Below are 17,381 nucleotides of genomic sequence, written 5' to 3'. Positions count from 1 at the left end.
CAAACATTCTCCAGACGCGTGCATGTCGTCCGAGTCACTTGTCAAGAAAGACGGACTGATGGCATGGCTCAGGGACCAGCCACTGGTGGGAGGAGTCTCTCCTGGCCGCCGCCGTGAGGCCAGCTCCTTCCCTGTCACCCAGAACTAACGGGGACATTCCAGACTACACATCGGAAAGCCATCGGACACCGTGACCTGCTTTTCCCTGAAACACCCCGACCCCGAACGTGTGAGATCTCCCCTCCAAGCAACAGCCAGTGCTCCAACACCAACCGGGCGGCCTCCAGCCCCACCCGACCCTAACTGCCTGCACTTGGCCTCAGGCTCTGCAGGTGCAGAGGCTCCGCCCGCCAGGCGGCCCTACTTCAGATGCCGCTCACAGGTAGGGGGCCCCCGGGTTCCCTGCCCTTGGCGACAATGGGCTGGAGCCGCCCACAGAACTCGGGAAAACACACGACTCTTCGGGTTTGTTACAAAGACACACTGAGGCACAATCGAAGGGACGAGACGCGGCCACGCGGACGTTCTGTGCCCCCTCTGGGCGCGCCATGAGTCTAGGAAGGAGGGTACCGTTACTGTGCCTGTTTTACAGATGAGAAAACCGGGGCCCAATAAGCCGGATTCCCAAGGCCAGAGAACTGGCGGGTGGCAGAGGCCGCGTTCCCCACAGAGCAGGAGTGGCCGCTGTGGGGGGGCCCCCAGGACTCACCCCACAAGCTCAAGGCTGTCTGCTGCCAGCCTGCAAGGTCCAGGCCGGGTCTGTCGCTCCTGCTGCTGTAGTTTCTCCTCCCGCTACGTGCGCACCCCCAGCCCGTGGGGCAGGCAGCCCTGGGCCAGAGAGGCTGGGGCCGCTGGCAGGTAAATGCCCCAGCACCTGCCTCCAGCTGGGAAAACTCTCAGGTGTCTCCGAGGTACCCAACCAGTTAGCCTGCGGGCTTCTTCCCAGTGCCTCTTCCCCACCCCCCATGGTTTTCCTGGGGTCACCTCCAAACCGGCAACAGCCGGAACAACACCCTCTCCACTCATTCTTTGCTTCCGGGGCCTCAAACCCCCCAAAAAACAATGCACAACCGTGCTCTAGTCTGCGGACCCCCGAACCCACTACCCACCGGGCTTCAGTGTAAATGGTCCTTCGCTGTCCATCCCAACGGGCTCCCCTTTGGAGGGTCCTGAAAACTGGCCCTTCTTTGGCGAGACCCTTCCCCTGCTTTCCCTCCTTCTCCCCGTCCCCCCTCCTCTCTGGTCACTGTCAGTCTCTCCTTGTTTCCGCGCCTCCGGTTCTATTTCGCTCATTTGTTTGTTCATTAGGTTCCTGTATCAGGTGAGATCATATGGCATTCGTCTTTCTTCTGATATCACGCTCCTTATTCTGATGCTGGACTCCAAAGAATTTTTCCAGTTAGGCCACTTCAGCTGCCTTGCATTCACAAAGAGCCCCCTCCCCCCTCCCAAGTCTCCTAAGGAGACAAATACGCCGTATTTCTTTAGACTATGCATGTCTGGCAACTCAAAAGGGTACCATCTGGTTCACATAATTTCTGCATGAAGTTTCTGAAAAGCCTATAGAACGTGTACGGGCCTCTCCGGCGGCGGAACGTCCCGTCCCCATTGTGCAAAAGGGCTCGGGTGACCGAGGCTGAAACTGGCCACGTCCCTGCAAGGGGATCCGATGATCAAGTCCCTTCAAGCACTGTTCACAAAAAAGAAAACCAACACATGTTTAATCCAAGCGATGCTAGAGAGGAAAGCTAACCATGAAAGTGATGTCACCCTCAGGGACCCTTTGGAGCCCTGGGAAAAGTAAGTAGTGAACTGGCGGGAAAAGCTAACTGGGACCCTTTCAAAATGCAGCCAGGAGAAGGCCAAATAAAGTTGGAATAATTACGACAAGAGACCCGTGATGGAAGTGGCGTGAACCCAGCAGGGGGCGGCGAGGACTGCTCCCCTGGTGGGGAATTACAATGAGGCTCATGGCAAAACGCCAAACAACCTGTGACCGGAAAACGCTCTGGGGTTCCGGCAAGCAGACCGCGGCCCCCTCTCCAGCACCATCAGCTCTGGACAGAGGCGCTGGTGGGTGACAGCCGGCCAGGCGCACGCACAGGTGACCAGGGTCCCAGAGTCTCCTGAGTTACAAAGTCAGAATGTGTTCCAGAGCGAGGCTCCTCCCAGGCCACCAGGATGGACCAGATTGGCTAAGTGACTGGAGATTCCCCGAAAAACGCACAACCCAAGGGCAGACGCAGATAAAACGTTCCCAGTGCTCTGTCCCGGGCTTCAGAAACACACATCCCAGCCCCCCACCCCACCCCGACAGACAGTTCAGAGCAGAGGTCCGAGAACTGTCTCTGTAAGGAGCCGGATACTAATATTTTAGGCTTTGCGCCCCACGGTGTCTCGTCAGCGCTCTTCTACTCTACTGTTCCCGGGAAGATGTGGCCGGAGACGACCCACAAGCCAATCAGCATGGCGGGCGGTGTTCCAATTAAACTTTGTGCCTATGAACTCTGAAGTGTGTGTGATTATCCTGTGTCATGAAACATAGGTCTTTTGATTTTTTTTTTTTTCATCCATTAAAACCTGCAGGCCCTGGCTGGGTAGCTCAATTGGTTAGAGTGTCATCCTGTCCACAAAAAGGTTTCCGGTTCGAACCCCGGTCGGGGTGCCTGCAGGAGGCAATTAATCGATGCTTCTCACACTGATGTCTCTCTACCCGCCCCCTGTCCTCTCGCTCTAAAATCAATAAAAAGAACATATCATCAGGTGAAGTTTAAAAATAAAATGAAATGAAATAAAGTAAAATAAAATAAAACCTCACGGTGATGGCCTTGGGAATGGCAGGGACCAGTTAGAATTGCAACAATGGCCGCTGCTTCTCCAGACCCCTCCCCTCAACTCAACACCCTGCCTGGGCTTCTCCTGAAAACAAAACCCAGTTCTCCACGTTTTGCTGACGGACACTCCTTAGAATACGTTCACCTATTACGCAGGCAAATAAAATAGTCTATCAGCTCTGTTTACTGGCAGTTTTGTTTTCTGAGGAAACACGCCAACCACAGCTTCCCCCAGTGCATGATGACTGCCCCCCACCATGTAACTCTGGGAAATGTAATTTACATTCAATTTGTCAATAAAACTGAAAAATTAATCCAAAAAAAATTACCACCCGCACCTCCAAATCCTCACTTTCAAATGCATTTAAGTGAGGTTTGCTTTTAGAGGGAAAAAGTCACCAGACGTCAGAAATGCTTGGGTTATATCATGTCCTTCAGGTACGAAAAAAAAAATCACAATCCATTTGGTCTGAACACATCTACGCTGGTGCCCTGACTTTAAAAAGAATATCACATAGATTTGTGAATTAATGCATCAAGCACTCTAGGTGGACAGGAGCAAGAATGTCTTCGCTTTACGTATTTTCTGATGCATCTAAGAGAAAAAGAAGTCATTATGGATTTTGCAAAGTGCATTTTTATCGTTGTCTTTAATGAGAAAATGAAACAAGAGGCATCCAAGGCCTCCCTAGAGAGTCTCATCATTCACAGGGAATATGCTTCTCAGAAGTGCTTACCCATAAATGTCCAGGCCCCTGGTGGCCGCTCGTTTTTCTGGTTAATGCATTAAAAGGGAAAGGGGAAAAGTTACCCAGAAAAACTGGGTTACGTGCCCACACTCCCTAGGGTTGCTGGGTCACATGACAGAGGTTGAAGGGCATTGTTAAGTAAGGACAGAAAAAAGTCAATTTAACATAAGCCCACAGCATCATCACCCACTAGTGTCACCACGGTATGGTTTAGTTTGGGGAGAGAAGAAGAAAAAGAGGGAGGGATGGAAGCCCGAGGGAGGAAGAATCTGGCTATCAGCACAAGGTCCAGGCAGGCCAGGCAGGTGTGGCCGGAGGTCCTGCACCAGCAATGCAGTATTATATGTAATTATTTATCACGGGTTTTTCACTACCATGGGATTTTGCGGTACTGTATATGTATGTTGTTATAGTGACGTAGGTTTAAGAGTGTAGCATATGTTTAAGAACATAAGTGGTGTTTATAAAAGTGTGGAAAAGGTTGATAAGGGAGTGGGAAAGGTTAATAAGGGACTGAGAACGGTTTATAAGTGTGTGGGAAGGGTTAATAAAGCCTTAAAATATATATAAATACTAACATAAATGTAAGGTTCCTATTTGGTGGATTTTCACCTATCGCGGGGGGCGGGGGCATCTAGAATGTCATACCTGCGATAAGTGAGGGAATACTGTAATTCATGCACACTGCTGAATGGTGATGCTGGTAGAGTTATTGTATGTAGTATTTTTATTGATAAAGCCCCATGTTTCTGTCTAGAAGATACTTGTATGTAGCCCTGGCCGGTGTGGCTCAGTTGGTTGGAGAGTCATCCCACACACAGAAAGATCGGGGGTTCGATTCCCGGTCTGGGCACATGCCTAGGGTGCAGGTTCAGTACCCAGTTAGGGCGCATATGAGAGGCAGCCTGTCTATGTTTCTCCCTGTCCTTCCCCCTCTAAAATCAATAAACACACTTTTAAAGGTATTTATATGTATCTCTAATGATGCAAGCTGCACCCCAACAGGAGTTTTTAAAAATATATTGAATATGCACCTGGCACACTTGGGTTCTGGTCCCCAATGCTGCAGGGAAGTGTTGCATTTTGTTTGTAACTATACACTTCCCACCTTAGTTTATTCTCCCTCTTTCCTGCTGGTCTCCACCTGCTCCCAATGAGATGCAGAATTCTTGGGTTTACAGTTCTTTCTTCTCTGAAAAGGAGGGAATTCTTCCCTCAGATGTCGTGAGGCATCGGGAAGCCAGGGCCAGCTAACCAGGGGCTTATGAGGCATCTGAACTCACCCGTCACTGAGAGAGGCCATCTGTTTGTCATGGTCCCTTATGTATAAAAGACCCAACTCATCAACTTTGTGCGAAATACGTTAAGTGGATTATTATACTTAAAAATTGGCAGAGCTGGGGAAGACACACACACACATACACACTGTATTGGGATATAAAGCACATAACACAATCCGCCCATTAAATGTGCAATTCAGTGGTTTCTAGTACATTCACAGAGTTGTGCAAACCATCACAGCTTCCAAGTCCTCTAACCCATCACAAAGAGAGAAACCAAGGTCACAGAGCTGGCCAGAGGCGGAGCCAGGCTGGACCCCTGGGAAGTATGAGGCCCCTGCCATGACCACACCCCCCGATCCTCTGCCCTGGGAAAGTTCTACAGGAATGAAAACCTGCAGTTAAAATGTCCTGCTCCCTCTTACCAGAGCAAACCCAGTCTAATTTCTCCACCGAATCTGCCACATGGCAAGAGTTCTTAGAAAGAACTTCCAGAAGCCGACCACAAAATGGGCATTGCCAAGCCCGGGGAGAATCTGTGATAGCTTTCTTTTCAGATAAAAGTCACAGAAGATTTTGGCTCATGTAAAAAAAAAAAAAGGCTACATCAGACCCTCTGCTCATTTCATCCCTAATGATCTGCCCATGGGCGGCTGAAGCAAGCGGCCTCGCCTCTAGGACGATACATTTCCGACACCAGCAGCTTCCAAAGATGTTTGCCGTCCGCCCCACTGGTTAGTGGCCAGAAACCCACCTGAATTATCCAAGGGTTTATGTCTTGGACGCCTCTGAGGTTTGTCCTATGACGTCCACACGCAGTAAAAGAACATTTTTCGAAAGAGGTTAGTTCCCTTCCCATGTGAAGGAAGCGGTGTGACCAGCAGAGCCGGCGAGGACACCATCACCGCCGTACCCACAGTTCCCCGCTCTCCGGGGCCCCACAACACCCCTCTCCCCACTGTCTTCTCCCAGCCCTTCCTTCCGGTGCCCCTGCACCCCAAAGTTGCACCCATTCCGTGCGTGTAGGTGTATATTGAGTGACCCCGCTTACCAAGTGCTGGGCTCAACAGGTCCCTAGTCTATACGCCGCTCACTGCGCATTTTCTCACTTCCATTTGCTCCTATATTTTTAAATATCCGTTTAGGCGGGAAATGCCAAACCCTCTGCAGACCCAGTCTTGGCCTCACGCCCTGTGCCCCAAGTCAGGACACATACCTGCCCCCAGCCAAGAGACATCTGAATGTCCCCACAGACCCCTCCAAGTGCGCAGGGGCAGCAGGGAGCCCACCGTCTCCCCTCCCCAACTGGCCGGTCCTGTGGGGCTCCTGATCTCCCTGAAGAGCACATGGTCCACCAGGCCCCCCGCCAGAAACCAGGTGTCCTCCTGGAAGGGCGTGAGAGAGGGAAGGACAGTGACTTCCAGCCGGGGACTGGGGCAAGAAGAGAACCCTCCACTTCCAGCTGCTTTTCTGGGGCCAGTTTGTGGGGGACGCAGGATGAGACCTCGGAAATGTGGGTTCCGAATGAAGTCTGTTCACCTGGTTCTAGGCAATTGGGAGGTGGGGAGCTCGGGGGAGGGAGGGACGGAGCCGCGGATCCAGGGTGCCGGCGCGCTCTGCCACGGCTGGGAGAGGCTGCAGCGTGGGAACCGACCCCACACTCACACCCCCGCCTGTCTGCCTGTTTCCTGGCTCAGAACGCCCTTCCTCCTTCCCTCCCAACCCCCTCCACGCCCACCACCCCAAATTGCCCCTCGTACTTACTCTCCCATGACGTCTCCCCCACCGGGAAGCTTCCCCGCCCTCCCGCGCGGTGCCATCAGCCACCCTCCGCGCGCGGAGGTGTGTCTAACACTGTTTGTTTACACGCCTGTCCTGGCGTCTCCCCTTTCGGAGCCCGAGTCTGGTGCCCACCCCCGGGCGACCCACGGAGACGGTGGGGGAGGAGGGGTGGCGGTGGGGAGCCCCAGCCCGGGGCGGGTCGCAGTCCAGCGGGTCCATCGCGAGGCACGCGCGCGCGGGGAGCCCCCGGGGCCCAGGAAACGGCATCCCCCGCCCTCCGACGCCCGCGTGGGGGCCGCAGCGGCGGGAGAGGCGCGAGCGGGATCTCCGGACGCCCACCCTCTCCCGCGCGGAGACCCTGCGGCCCGCCCCCTCCTCTGCCCCCCCCCCCCCCCAGGATCCCAGCGGCTCTGACGGGAGCGCGGGCGGGGACCCAGGAGGAGCGACCCTGTGGCCTTCGCTCCACCCGCGCGCGCGCTCCTAGGCGGGAAGATACGGAGCCCAAGGGAGGCGCCTAGGGCGCCAGAGCCCCAACAGCCCCGGGGCCTCGGACCCCGGGCCCTTCGCGACCCCGACCCCGCGCTCCGCGCCCCGTACCTGGCTGGCTTTGTGGAACTGCTTCTTCAGCCCCGCCACCGACATCGCGGCAGCGCCCGGCCGGGGCTAGGCGGCCTCTGGGGACTGAGGAAGCGGGCGCCCGGGCCGGTCCCCGCGCGCAGGGGTCCGCCGGGCCCGCCTCCCACAGCCACGGCCTCGCGGCTGTCACACACGCACACGCGCGCACGCAGCTGGCAGCCCCGCGCACCGCAGCCCCCGCGCAGCCCATTGGCGGAGCCGCGGCGTATGCAAATGAGGGCTCTGGGGCCGCCCACGCACATTGTTGCGTTCCGGACCCCCCGCGGCTGGGAAGCGCCCCGGGGGAAGCTGGGTGCGCGGGGGTCGGGGGTCTGGGTGCAGGGAGCGGAGCCACAGTGCGCTTCGGGCTGCGCGCAGAAGGAGCGGCACCTTGATGTGCGGTGGCTCCGGCTGGGGAGTCAGGCACCGCCTCTGTTGCCAGGTAACCCGCTTTCACTCTCGGGCAACTGCGCCTCCCTGTGGCGCAACTGGGTAGGTTTATGTTTTAAGACACAATCTCCAAAATGCCCCGAGGAGGAGAGAGACAGCAGGATACTGACTTGCCTTAGGAGGAAGAGGCCCGTGGGCGGCTGGGCTGTCTCTTCTCTCCCCACACGGTGCTCTGGAGCCAATCTTCCCAAACGACGTTGGTCTTTGGGGAGCTGGAGTTCCTGGGTAACTGACTGATAAATACAGCGCTCGCCTCTCCAGAGCGCTGAGCCGCTGACACCTGTTTTAAGAGCAACCATCTCCAGACACGACAAAGAAAGGAAACGACAGGCCAATATCACTGATGAACAAAGATGCTAAAATCCTCAACAAGATATTGGCAAACCGGATCCAGCAACACACTGGAAAGATCATACACCATGATCAAGTGGGATTCATCCCAGGGATGCAAGGATGGTTTATATTCTCAAATCAGTACACGTAATATGCCATATAAACTATATGGAAGACAAAACCACATGATCATATCAACAGATGCTGAAAAAGCATTTGATAAAGTACAACACCCACTTGTGATGAAAACTAAGCAAAGCGGGAATAGAGGGAGCATACCTCAGCATAATAAAGGCCGTATGCGAGAAATCTGAAGCCAACGTCATACTCAATGGGCAAAAACTGAGAGCATTTCCCCTGAGATCAGGAACAAGACAAGGATGTCCACTCACTTCATTCCTATTCAACATAGTGTTGGAAGTTCTAGCCACAGCAATCGCCTACAGTGTCATTTTGCACAGGGACCAGAAGTGCGCACCCTCGCCAAGGCCCAGCCAGGGGGCAGAGCATCCCAGTTCCCCCTGTCCAGGTCAGCATCTGCACTTAATCTGACCTCAAAGGCCCCAAGGGCTCCCAGCACCTACCACCCACTCAGCCATGCTTGACACTGAAGCACCTCCCCCCTCCACTCTGCACCTAAAAAAAGAAGCTCTTCTTTGTGGGCCTTTGGCATACCCATCCAGGATGAGCAAGAGCCTCCCACCACCGCGCCACCCCCCGTTTTCCCCGGACACCCCGTTTGCTGCCTGTGTCCTGGTGTCCACTCCTGGCTGCCTGCATTTCTCCAGGACAGAAGTCACCCCGCCTCGCCTTTGCCATTAGCTGACAACTGCCCTACCCCTGACTTCCTCCAAGGGAGCCCTGGGCTGGTAACTGTGCCTCCCCCTGCCTCCGTTTCCCCTCTTTCCCTGAAGAGGGTGTGGATGGGAACATTCTTCCTCTGATGTGGGAGAAAATTAATGAATTGAGTGGAGGGATAAAGGCAGCCATCCGGAGGGTGAGTTAGTAGGAGTTGACCCGAGTGCTGTGGGCTCAGATGGGTCACCGGGCTCCGTCCTCCCCCCACCCCCAAAGAGGCAAAGGCAGCTTCGTCCAGGACTGGGGGCCCTGTCCCCCTTGTCTTCGGCTAGTCCAGGGCTGCTCGGAACGGGCTCATCTGCCTTTTTCCCCTCCATATCCAAGAGTTGTTTCAATAGCACAGGTTTGAAGAAACTTCCCCCTAAACCAATCCGAGTCTGTGCCTTTTGTATGGGGGGGGGGTAAACAACTCTGGCATTTCTTCATGGTTGGTAGCATGGTCAAGTTTCCTTCTTCAGTTAATTTTGGTGAGTTATCTCTTCCTCTAATGAAGCATAAATTTGTACATCGTATTCTCATAGTTTTCAAACCTCAGAATATTTCACAGGCATTTTGTCCTTTGTAAAAGTAATTGTGATTTTTAAAAAATGATCTAAAAACAACAGCAACACAAATGCTCAGTGATGCTTATTTGGGGGCTCCTCGGCCTCTTCACTTCAGTGTATGGTTTATTTTTATTCTTTCCTGTTTTATAATCCACATGTATGAAACTGTAAATTTACCTCCTGAGTATGGTTTTGATTCCACACCTTGTTTTCACTGTGTAATGAAGTTCTGATTATTTGCTTAATAAACTTGTCATTGTAGTTTTAATTTCCTCTGTGACCCAGATGTTATCTGGGACAATTTTCACAGGCTCTGGCTGGGTAGCTCAGTCAGTTAGAGCGCTGTCCTAATACACCAAGGTTGCAGGTTCGATCCCCAGTCATGGCACATACAGGAAACAACCAGTGAATGAGTTAATAAGTGGAACAACAAAATGTTCCCTTGCCACCCCCGAAAATCAATCAATCAATAAAAAATCTTTCTCAATGTTTTGCTTTCTTCTGTTCACTGCATATCAAATTCTAGACTTATAGTACAATAATCAAACAACATGTCCTGAAATTTCTTTCTTTTTTAATAGGAAGGCGGCCTTTGTTAACCTGGAGAAAAGCCAGTACATTAACGCCCGTTGAGTCACCGAGTTCCAACGTACCCTCCTGCCCCCTGCTCCCTTCTCTTCCTGCCCCACACGCCACACCAGAGGGTGCCCTAGAAGTCTGAATGTGCTGACAGTCCTGCACTCTTGAAATAACACGCTTACTATTAAAACTACTTTTTAATACTTAGACACACTTCATACTAACTTCTATAGCAACACGCAGCTGCCACGTTTTTTTTTTTTTTTGTAAAGCTGCTCTCAGAGCTGGTTTTTTTGTGCAAAATAATGTGAGCATATTTCTAGTGGGGCTTTTTTCATTCTTAAGTCTTCATTTAAAAAAAATTTTTAATTACAATTTACATTCAATATTATTTTGCATTGGTGGCGGGTGTCCAGCACAGGGGTTAGACAATCATGTACGTACTTTACAAAGTGTCCCTCCTGGTATTTCCAGCACCTTCCTGGCACCAGGCACAGCGCTTACATATTATTGACTCCGTTCCCTGGGCTGGCCTTGACCTCCCCGTGACAGTTCTGTAGCTGCCAGTCTGCACTCCTCAATCCCTTCCCCTGTGCCTGGGGCACAGACAAGTGTCACTCTAAACTGAAGGACCCTGGGGCATTTGGGGGTTTGCACAGACCAGTGACAGGAGGGATGGTACTGTCATCTCTGTCGTTAACCTGCGGCCTGAGACAAGCTCCAGACTGTAGTTCCACGCAGCCCTTGGAGAGCTGAGTTCAAATGCTGATGTCTTAAATAACCCTGAAATGTCCCCTTAACCATGACCCCTCCACTTCTAGCTTTGTCTCTATTGTTCCCTTACAAAAAAAGTTCTCACCCACCTCCCTTCTGGGGAGGCAGCGGGTACTCGGGCATGACGGGCGGGGCTTTGGCCCACTGTGTAGCCTCTGTGCAGTGTGCCAAGTGCTTAGTCAAACCAGACTGAGACCAGCCTTGCCCTGGGCTTACCTTCCCCGCATACCTGCCTGCCACAGAGCTTCGAGAGAGTGAAGGCTGAACTGCTTTCCTCGTAACGTCACCGGCCTTTTATAATTTATACATCTGGGAATGATGTGTGCCCCTCTATGAGGTAACGCAGCAGACGTGATGATTCCCAGATGCTGAACGTGGCAGTTTGCCTTGAACTTGCGGGATCACCACGGGGGACAAATCTATAGATTTTCTTCACTTACTGTTTTACATGAAGCTGGTGGAAAATCAATTGATCGGTTCAGGAAAAGGCCAGAGAACTCTTTTCATTTGAAAGTGTATAGAAGAAAAATCAGAAATATTTGTATTTTAAAACAAAGATTAGGTGAAGGGTACCATCTCCACAATGAAAACAAAAATAATTCACTAGTAAATTAATATGCATTAGTTCATTATCTATAATACATGCTTCCACTTATTTGGATTCTTTAAATATTCAACTAGAATTCTGGGTGATGCTGTAATTCTAGTTGGCTTTTGCTCATTACAGATATGCCACTTTTATTTTTCACATTTACTCCTAAAGATTTCTTTTTTACTTTTAATAAAATGGTGCTGGAGGTTTCTGCTGGGGCAAAGGAATTAGCGCGCAGTGAGGGGTTTTTGCAAGCCAATGCTGCCACCTCGTGGTAACATCGAGGTATGGCACAGGTAAACATTTAAGAAACGAGCACGCGTCAGTGCTTAGTTTCACGTCACTTAGTTTTGTAGGTTAATGTGCCACCTTGTAGTGCCCAAGAGATATTGCAGAGGTAAGTGGAAGCTATGGTATGTCAGTCAGTGGTTATTTTCATGGCATAGTTTTTTAACCTCACTCAAAGGACATGCTTATTGATTTTAGAGAAAGGGGAAAGTTGGGAGAGAAACATGTGAGAGAGAAATATCAGTCGGGTGCCTCTTGTACACGCCCCCAATCGAGGACCAAACCCGCAGCCTAGGCGAGCCATACCAGCCAGGGCTCATGCTATATATTTTTGTAAGCCAATGCTGCCACCTTGTGGACATACAGAGAAATTGCACACGTAAACCTTCAGGAAACACAGGTTGGCCAAAAAGTCCATTTAATTTTTTTCCGTAAAATAAAAACCACTTTTTTCATTTTCACCAATAACTTTATTGATTTGGATATTGTGGGCCTGCTGGCTGTCTCCCGCTTTTGGCTTTTAATGGGTAGAGACGAGGGGCGCTGCTAAACATCTTCCAATGCATAAGGCAGCCCCACAGCAAAGAATTATTTGGCAAAACTGTCAATGGCATTAAGAAACTTCACAAACCACTTCTGACATGTTCAGTCAGCCACAGCACCTTCTCCATACAATGCACAAATTGTTTTTTGCATTTCAATTGTGTTTTTACTTTCCTTGAAATAATAAAACATAACACGCCAAAAATGTGTATTTTCTTCCATCCTCAATATTAAAATGGCTGCAAAACAATTCACTAATTTTGGTACTTTTTTTTAATGCACGCTGATATGACAGCTGTCACAATACAACATAACAAAATTGTTTCAAATGATGTTAAAGAAACTAAGCACTGCTACAGCAATCTTATGGGAAAAAAACTTTTTGGCCAACCTGATATATATCTATCAGTCAGTGGTTAGTTTTCTGCCATATAATTTTGTAAAATGCTGTCTGTCACCTTGTGGTGCTATTGAAATATGGCACAAGTAAACCTTTAGAAACCATAAACATCAGCCAGTAGTTTTATGCCATTTATTTTTGTAAACTAATTGTGCCAACATGTGGTGATACTGAGAAATAGCAGAGATAAACCTTTTGGAACCATAAGCCTAACAGACAGTGGTTAGTTTCCTGACATGGGCCAATAATTTTTTGTCATTTACTTTTTGTAAGACAATGCTGCCACCTCGTGGTGAAACTAAGAAATTGCAACTAGAGGTAAACCTTTAGGAACCATAAGCCTATCAGACCTTTCAAAGTTTTTAAAGAGCACACTTGCAACCTTAGCCTTGTCACAGATGCTCTTTTGAATGATGCTGAGTGTACAAATGCTGCTACAGTTTGGATACCTCTGGAGCCCGGATAATGCCCGGGCCTCTTGCGTTCCTAATGTACGAATGTCAAGAAGGGCTTTCCATCACTATGGCATCAGCCAGAGATGTAGAAGAAGAACAGACAGTGTTCAGTGTCATGGTACCAAAGGAGGAACTTCAAGAAAGAAGAAGTGACTGCTAGAGTCAGCAGTTACAATCACAGTCCCTGCATCCCAGTACCATCACTGTGTACTCTTTTAAAAATCATTTTCTTTTCCTTTATAGCTCTTTCTCTACCTGTACCATGGTAATATCTGTTTTAAATTCTTATCATCTATTCCTACTACCGCAATGGGTAAGGCAGCACTGTCCAGTAGAACTTTCTGTGATGATGGGAATTTCCACAAGTGTACCATCCCATACCAACACCCACTAGCCAACTGTAGCTGTTGATCATTTAATCACGTAAAAGGTGTCAGGTTCAGCTCTCAATTTTTAAAAAATATTTATTTATTATTAGAGGGAGGGAAATGGAGGGAGAAAGAGAGGGAGAGAAACGACAACGTGCAAGAGATACATCGATCAGTTGCCTCTTGCATGTTCCCAACCCAGACATGTGCTCTGATTGGGAATCGAACGAATGACCTTTTGGTTCACAGGTCCACACTCAATACACTGAGCCACACAAGCCAAGGCTGCAGCTCTCAATTTTTAATTTTATTTCATTTTCAAATATAAAATGTAAATAGCCATGTGTGGGAGCTCTAGAGAGGCAAGAGATTATTCTGTTCTGTAGACTATGGCATTCCTAGGCCAGAAGAGAACTGGAGTCTCAGAACTGCTCAGTAAACATAATCATTTAATGAATGAATAAATGGAATAAATGCCTACAAAGAGGACATTTGAGGACCTAGATTAGCAAGAAGTTGGGGTGATGATGAGGGGAGAGTTGTAGTAAGAAAAGATGGAGTTAAAGGACCCGGGAAATGGGAATGTGAGGTGCCATCGGTCATACTGCGTATTCAGGGTGACGGGAGCTATGGTCCTGCTAGTACTGACGTCCCTGGAACGGCGTGAGCTGGCAGCCAGAGGCTGGACTACGGCCCGGGGATCCTGCTTGGGTGGCCAGCAAAGGCGGGAGCACAAGAAACAGGGATTTCCCATGAGCACATCTGGCTGGATGGAAGACACCAATTCTAGGACTTGGAAGTAATTGCTACAGAATTAGAGATCGCTGAATCATTCTAATAAAGCCTCAAAGTAAAATATAGACATTCCATTTTAATGGAAAAATGTTTGCTAGTCCAGAAATAAAAGTTTACTTTTATCCACTCATTTTCTATGAGCCCCCATTTTTCTGGGGGAAAAAAATCAATCCCCCCATTGACTTCCCATTTCTCTTTTTACTTCTCTCGGTGGTTGGTTCCCTTTAAGTGTAGAATTTTGTCGGGTTTACGCATGTAACATCAATACACTTAGCTTTTAGTATTTCAAGAATCTCCCACTTGTCCTGTATGTACCTCAAATCATTTAAAAAAAGGTTTTACAGCATCTCTTCCTGGATTGACTTGTATTTTAGTTAACTCATTGCAACTATAACTATGGCCACAAGATGAAAGCAAAGACCGCAAAATTAACCGACAGAACTTTAAAATGCACAAAGTCAAATTTTATGAGTCCAAAGTTCTCTAAAGCGGCATTTCTCAGCCTTTAAAGGGCACAGAGACCCCCTGGGGAATGAAGGGTCGGTTCCGTGGGTCTGCAGGAGATGCCCACGGCCTGAGATTCTGCATTTCTCACAGACGACAGATGCAGTCGGTCCAGGGACCACACTTTGAGCTGCGGCACCCCACCAGTCTCCCAGGCACCCTGGATGCAGCTTTATTTCTATGAATAGTAAGCACGCACAACCCCCAGGTCCCATGGCTGGATGCGAAACGGTGGCGTTTCCAGACCTGTCTTCCCCTGGGCTGTGGAGACATAAGTTTTCTCTCTTCTGCTGGCAAACTTTGGAAGCTAATCTTATTTGTCACGCCCTTGGTCAAGGTGGGCGTAAGATTTGGAACCTGGTCTGGGCAGATTTTGCCCCAAGAGTAGAGCAGGACCGCACCTGAAGCGTAGAACTGGTGGCCTGCGTCACTTCCGGGGGTCCAGGCCACAGGAAGCCCTGGGTATGCAAAGTGAAAACTTCACAGTTGTGCACGTGACACATCAGCCCCAAGCACTGTCACGGAAATGCTGTGAGCTGTGATCTCCACGTCAGGGATCAGGAGACTGAGCTCAGAGAGAGGGAGTGTCCCCAGTAACAGGTGACCAACCCACCTCCCAGGCTCTGGCCTCAGAAGTCCACCCATCAGCCTGCAGAGAATCGGGGCTAAGGACCTGAATATCTATTGCTTTACAGTACATTGGGTTCATCCATTTGACACACTTGTTGAGCACCTACTGTGTGCCTGGCCTTGTGCTGGGGGCTGGGCCAGCAGAGATGAATCGGTTTGTCCTGCAGGAGCTGACATTTAAGGTGAGTGGGCAGGTTTCACACAGAGTCCCCGGGCCTTAGGAAAACCCGGAGTCTCCAGAGCGGACCCCTCAAAGTGCTTGTCCCTGAATAGGTCCTGCAGGACTCTCTGTTGTGAATTTGGAGACTGAGCTCCTCTGTGCCCAACAATGACCCTTATTTCATTGTAGTGACTTGGGCCTTTCTTCTCCCCACCACACTCTGAGCTGGAAAAATAGCTTCATAGGCATGTGACAGTTTGAGCAGCGTTGTCCCTTTCTGTGACTTTACAGTCACTTACAGCCATGCTGGGGACAAGAACAGATGCAGCTAAGTGATGGGGGAGGACAGAGGTGGAGGAGCACAGCCCCTGGTGCCCTTGGGGACAGAGCGTCCACCTCCATCCGACCCCTGGAGTTTGTCTGGCCCATCTCTGTGCACACACACATGTGCACACACACACACACACTGACTGTACAGGACCTAACCTCCGTCTCCCCACGAAATCTGAGACAAATGACCAAGCTGAGATCTTCCCCACGGCCTTACAGAGCAGGAACGGATTGGCATTAACGTTCTGACCTAAGCTGTTAGAAACGAGGATGCCGGGTTCCTGTGGAAGGGGTCACGGCTGGAAGGGGTCACAGGCAGGCTTGTGGGGCTGCAATGTGTGTCAGTCCGGGTGTGGGGGACACGAGAGGGTCCACTTTGTGAAAATACACAGAACTGGACTCTTACGATACATGCGTTTTTCTAGATGCGCAAAGAAATTGCATGAAGTTCGTAACTTTGGAAGTTTGACTATGTGTAGCAGTGATGGGAAAAACAGGAATTAAATCATCACATAGATCAAGGACGAGGAACAAGTACCCTGAATTTTCTCCTTCGCAGATCCGTTACCTGCTGCTTAAAAAACAAATCTCCCAAAAAATAAAAAAACAAATCCCCTGCGACCTGGGTCCCGGCCACCCCCATGCACCACATTTAAGGCTAAAAACTTGAGTACCGCCTGTTCTCTGTTCTCCATTCGCTCCGTCCTCCCCCAACGCTGACTCGGGCTCGATGACCTCACCTGATTTTTATATAGAAAATTGAGTCCATGTGGTGTGAGTCCCCCTCGGCACCCCCCTTCTCCACTTGAGCAAATCCTGGGAACCCACATTTCCCTCCCACCCTTCCCTCTGACGGTGGGGAAAGGGAGCCCCATCTCCCCTCGGCCTCTCTGCAGCAACTCTCCCTGACTTTGACCCTGACAAAGGCCCCCCCTCCGGGGGGTGGCGTCCCCTCCCCACAGGAAGCCGGTGCCGGATGTTGCCCCCCACCCCAATCCAAGGTCTTCAATTTCAGGAAAAGAACCTGAGCCTCTTCCCAGCCCCTGGGGGACATCGCTTGGATCCTCCCCTGAGGTCTTGGCTGAGGTCACCTTTTGTACAATCTTGACCTTTAGCTCGCTGTCTTGCATTTCGTTAATATCCAGACAGAAATGGGGCCTCATTTAAAAAAAATCCTCAACCAAGGATACGTTCTATTGATTTTAGAGAGAGAGGAAGGGAGGGAGGGAGAGAAATATCGATGTGAGAGAGAAGCATCGATCGGTCGCCTCCTATACGCGCCCCGACCGGAAATCGAACCCACAACCTTTTCGGTGCCTGGGATGACGCTCCAACTGAGCCACCCGGCCAGGGCTGGAGATATTTTTGATACCGCCAAAGAACTTTTGATATCCTTTGGTTGTATCAATAACTATTTTTTAACCACTCCTTCTAATGACACCAACTTTATTTTCCTGTTTCTAGGACTGACGTAACGAATCCCCAGCATTTATATCCAAGATATCAAATGTTTCACT

The 17,381-nt window shown here is 50.1% G+C and overlaps 1 protein-coding gene across 1 annotated transcript in view; it reads right to left on the bottom strand.

The window, feature by feature from the left end:
- SH3GL3 (SH3 domain containing GRB2 like 3, endophilin A3) overlaps positions 1–7,411 on the bottom strand; it is a 34,564-nt gene extending 27,153 nt beyond the window's left edge. The window contains exon 1 of the mRNA XM_090263586.1: positions 7,243–7,411. Within this exon, the coding sequence (XP_090119712.1) occupies positions 7,243–7,287 (45 nt within the window). The 5' untranslated portion in view covers positions 7,288–7,411. The remainder of the gene's footprint in view (positions 1–7,242) is intronic.
- Between the last annotated feature and the right edge of the window lie 9,970 nt (positions 7,412–17,381).

This window comes from Furipterus horrens, unplaced genomic scaffold, assembly GCF_987537825.1.
Source record: "Furipterus horrens unplaced genomic scaffold, mFurHor1.1.pri manual_scaffold_16, whole genome shotgun sequence".
Lineage (NCBI taxonomy): Eukaryota > Metazoa > Chordata > Mammalia > Chiroptera > Furipteridae > Furipterus > Furipterus horrens.
This window is presented reverse-complemented; position numbering and strand designations above follow the sequence as displayed.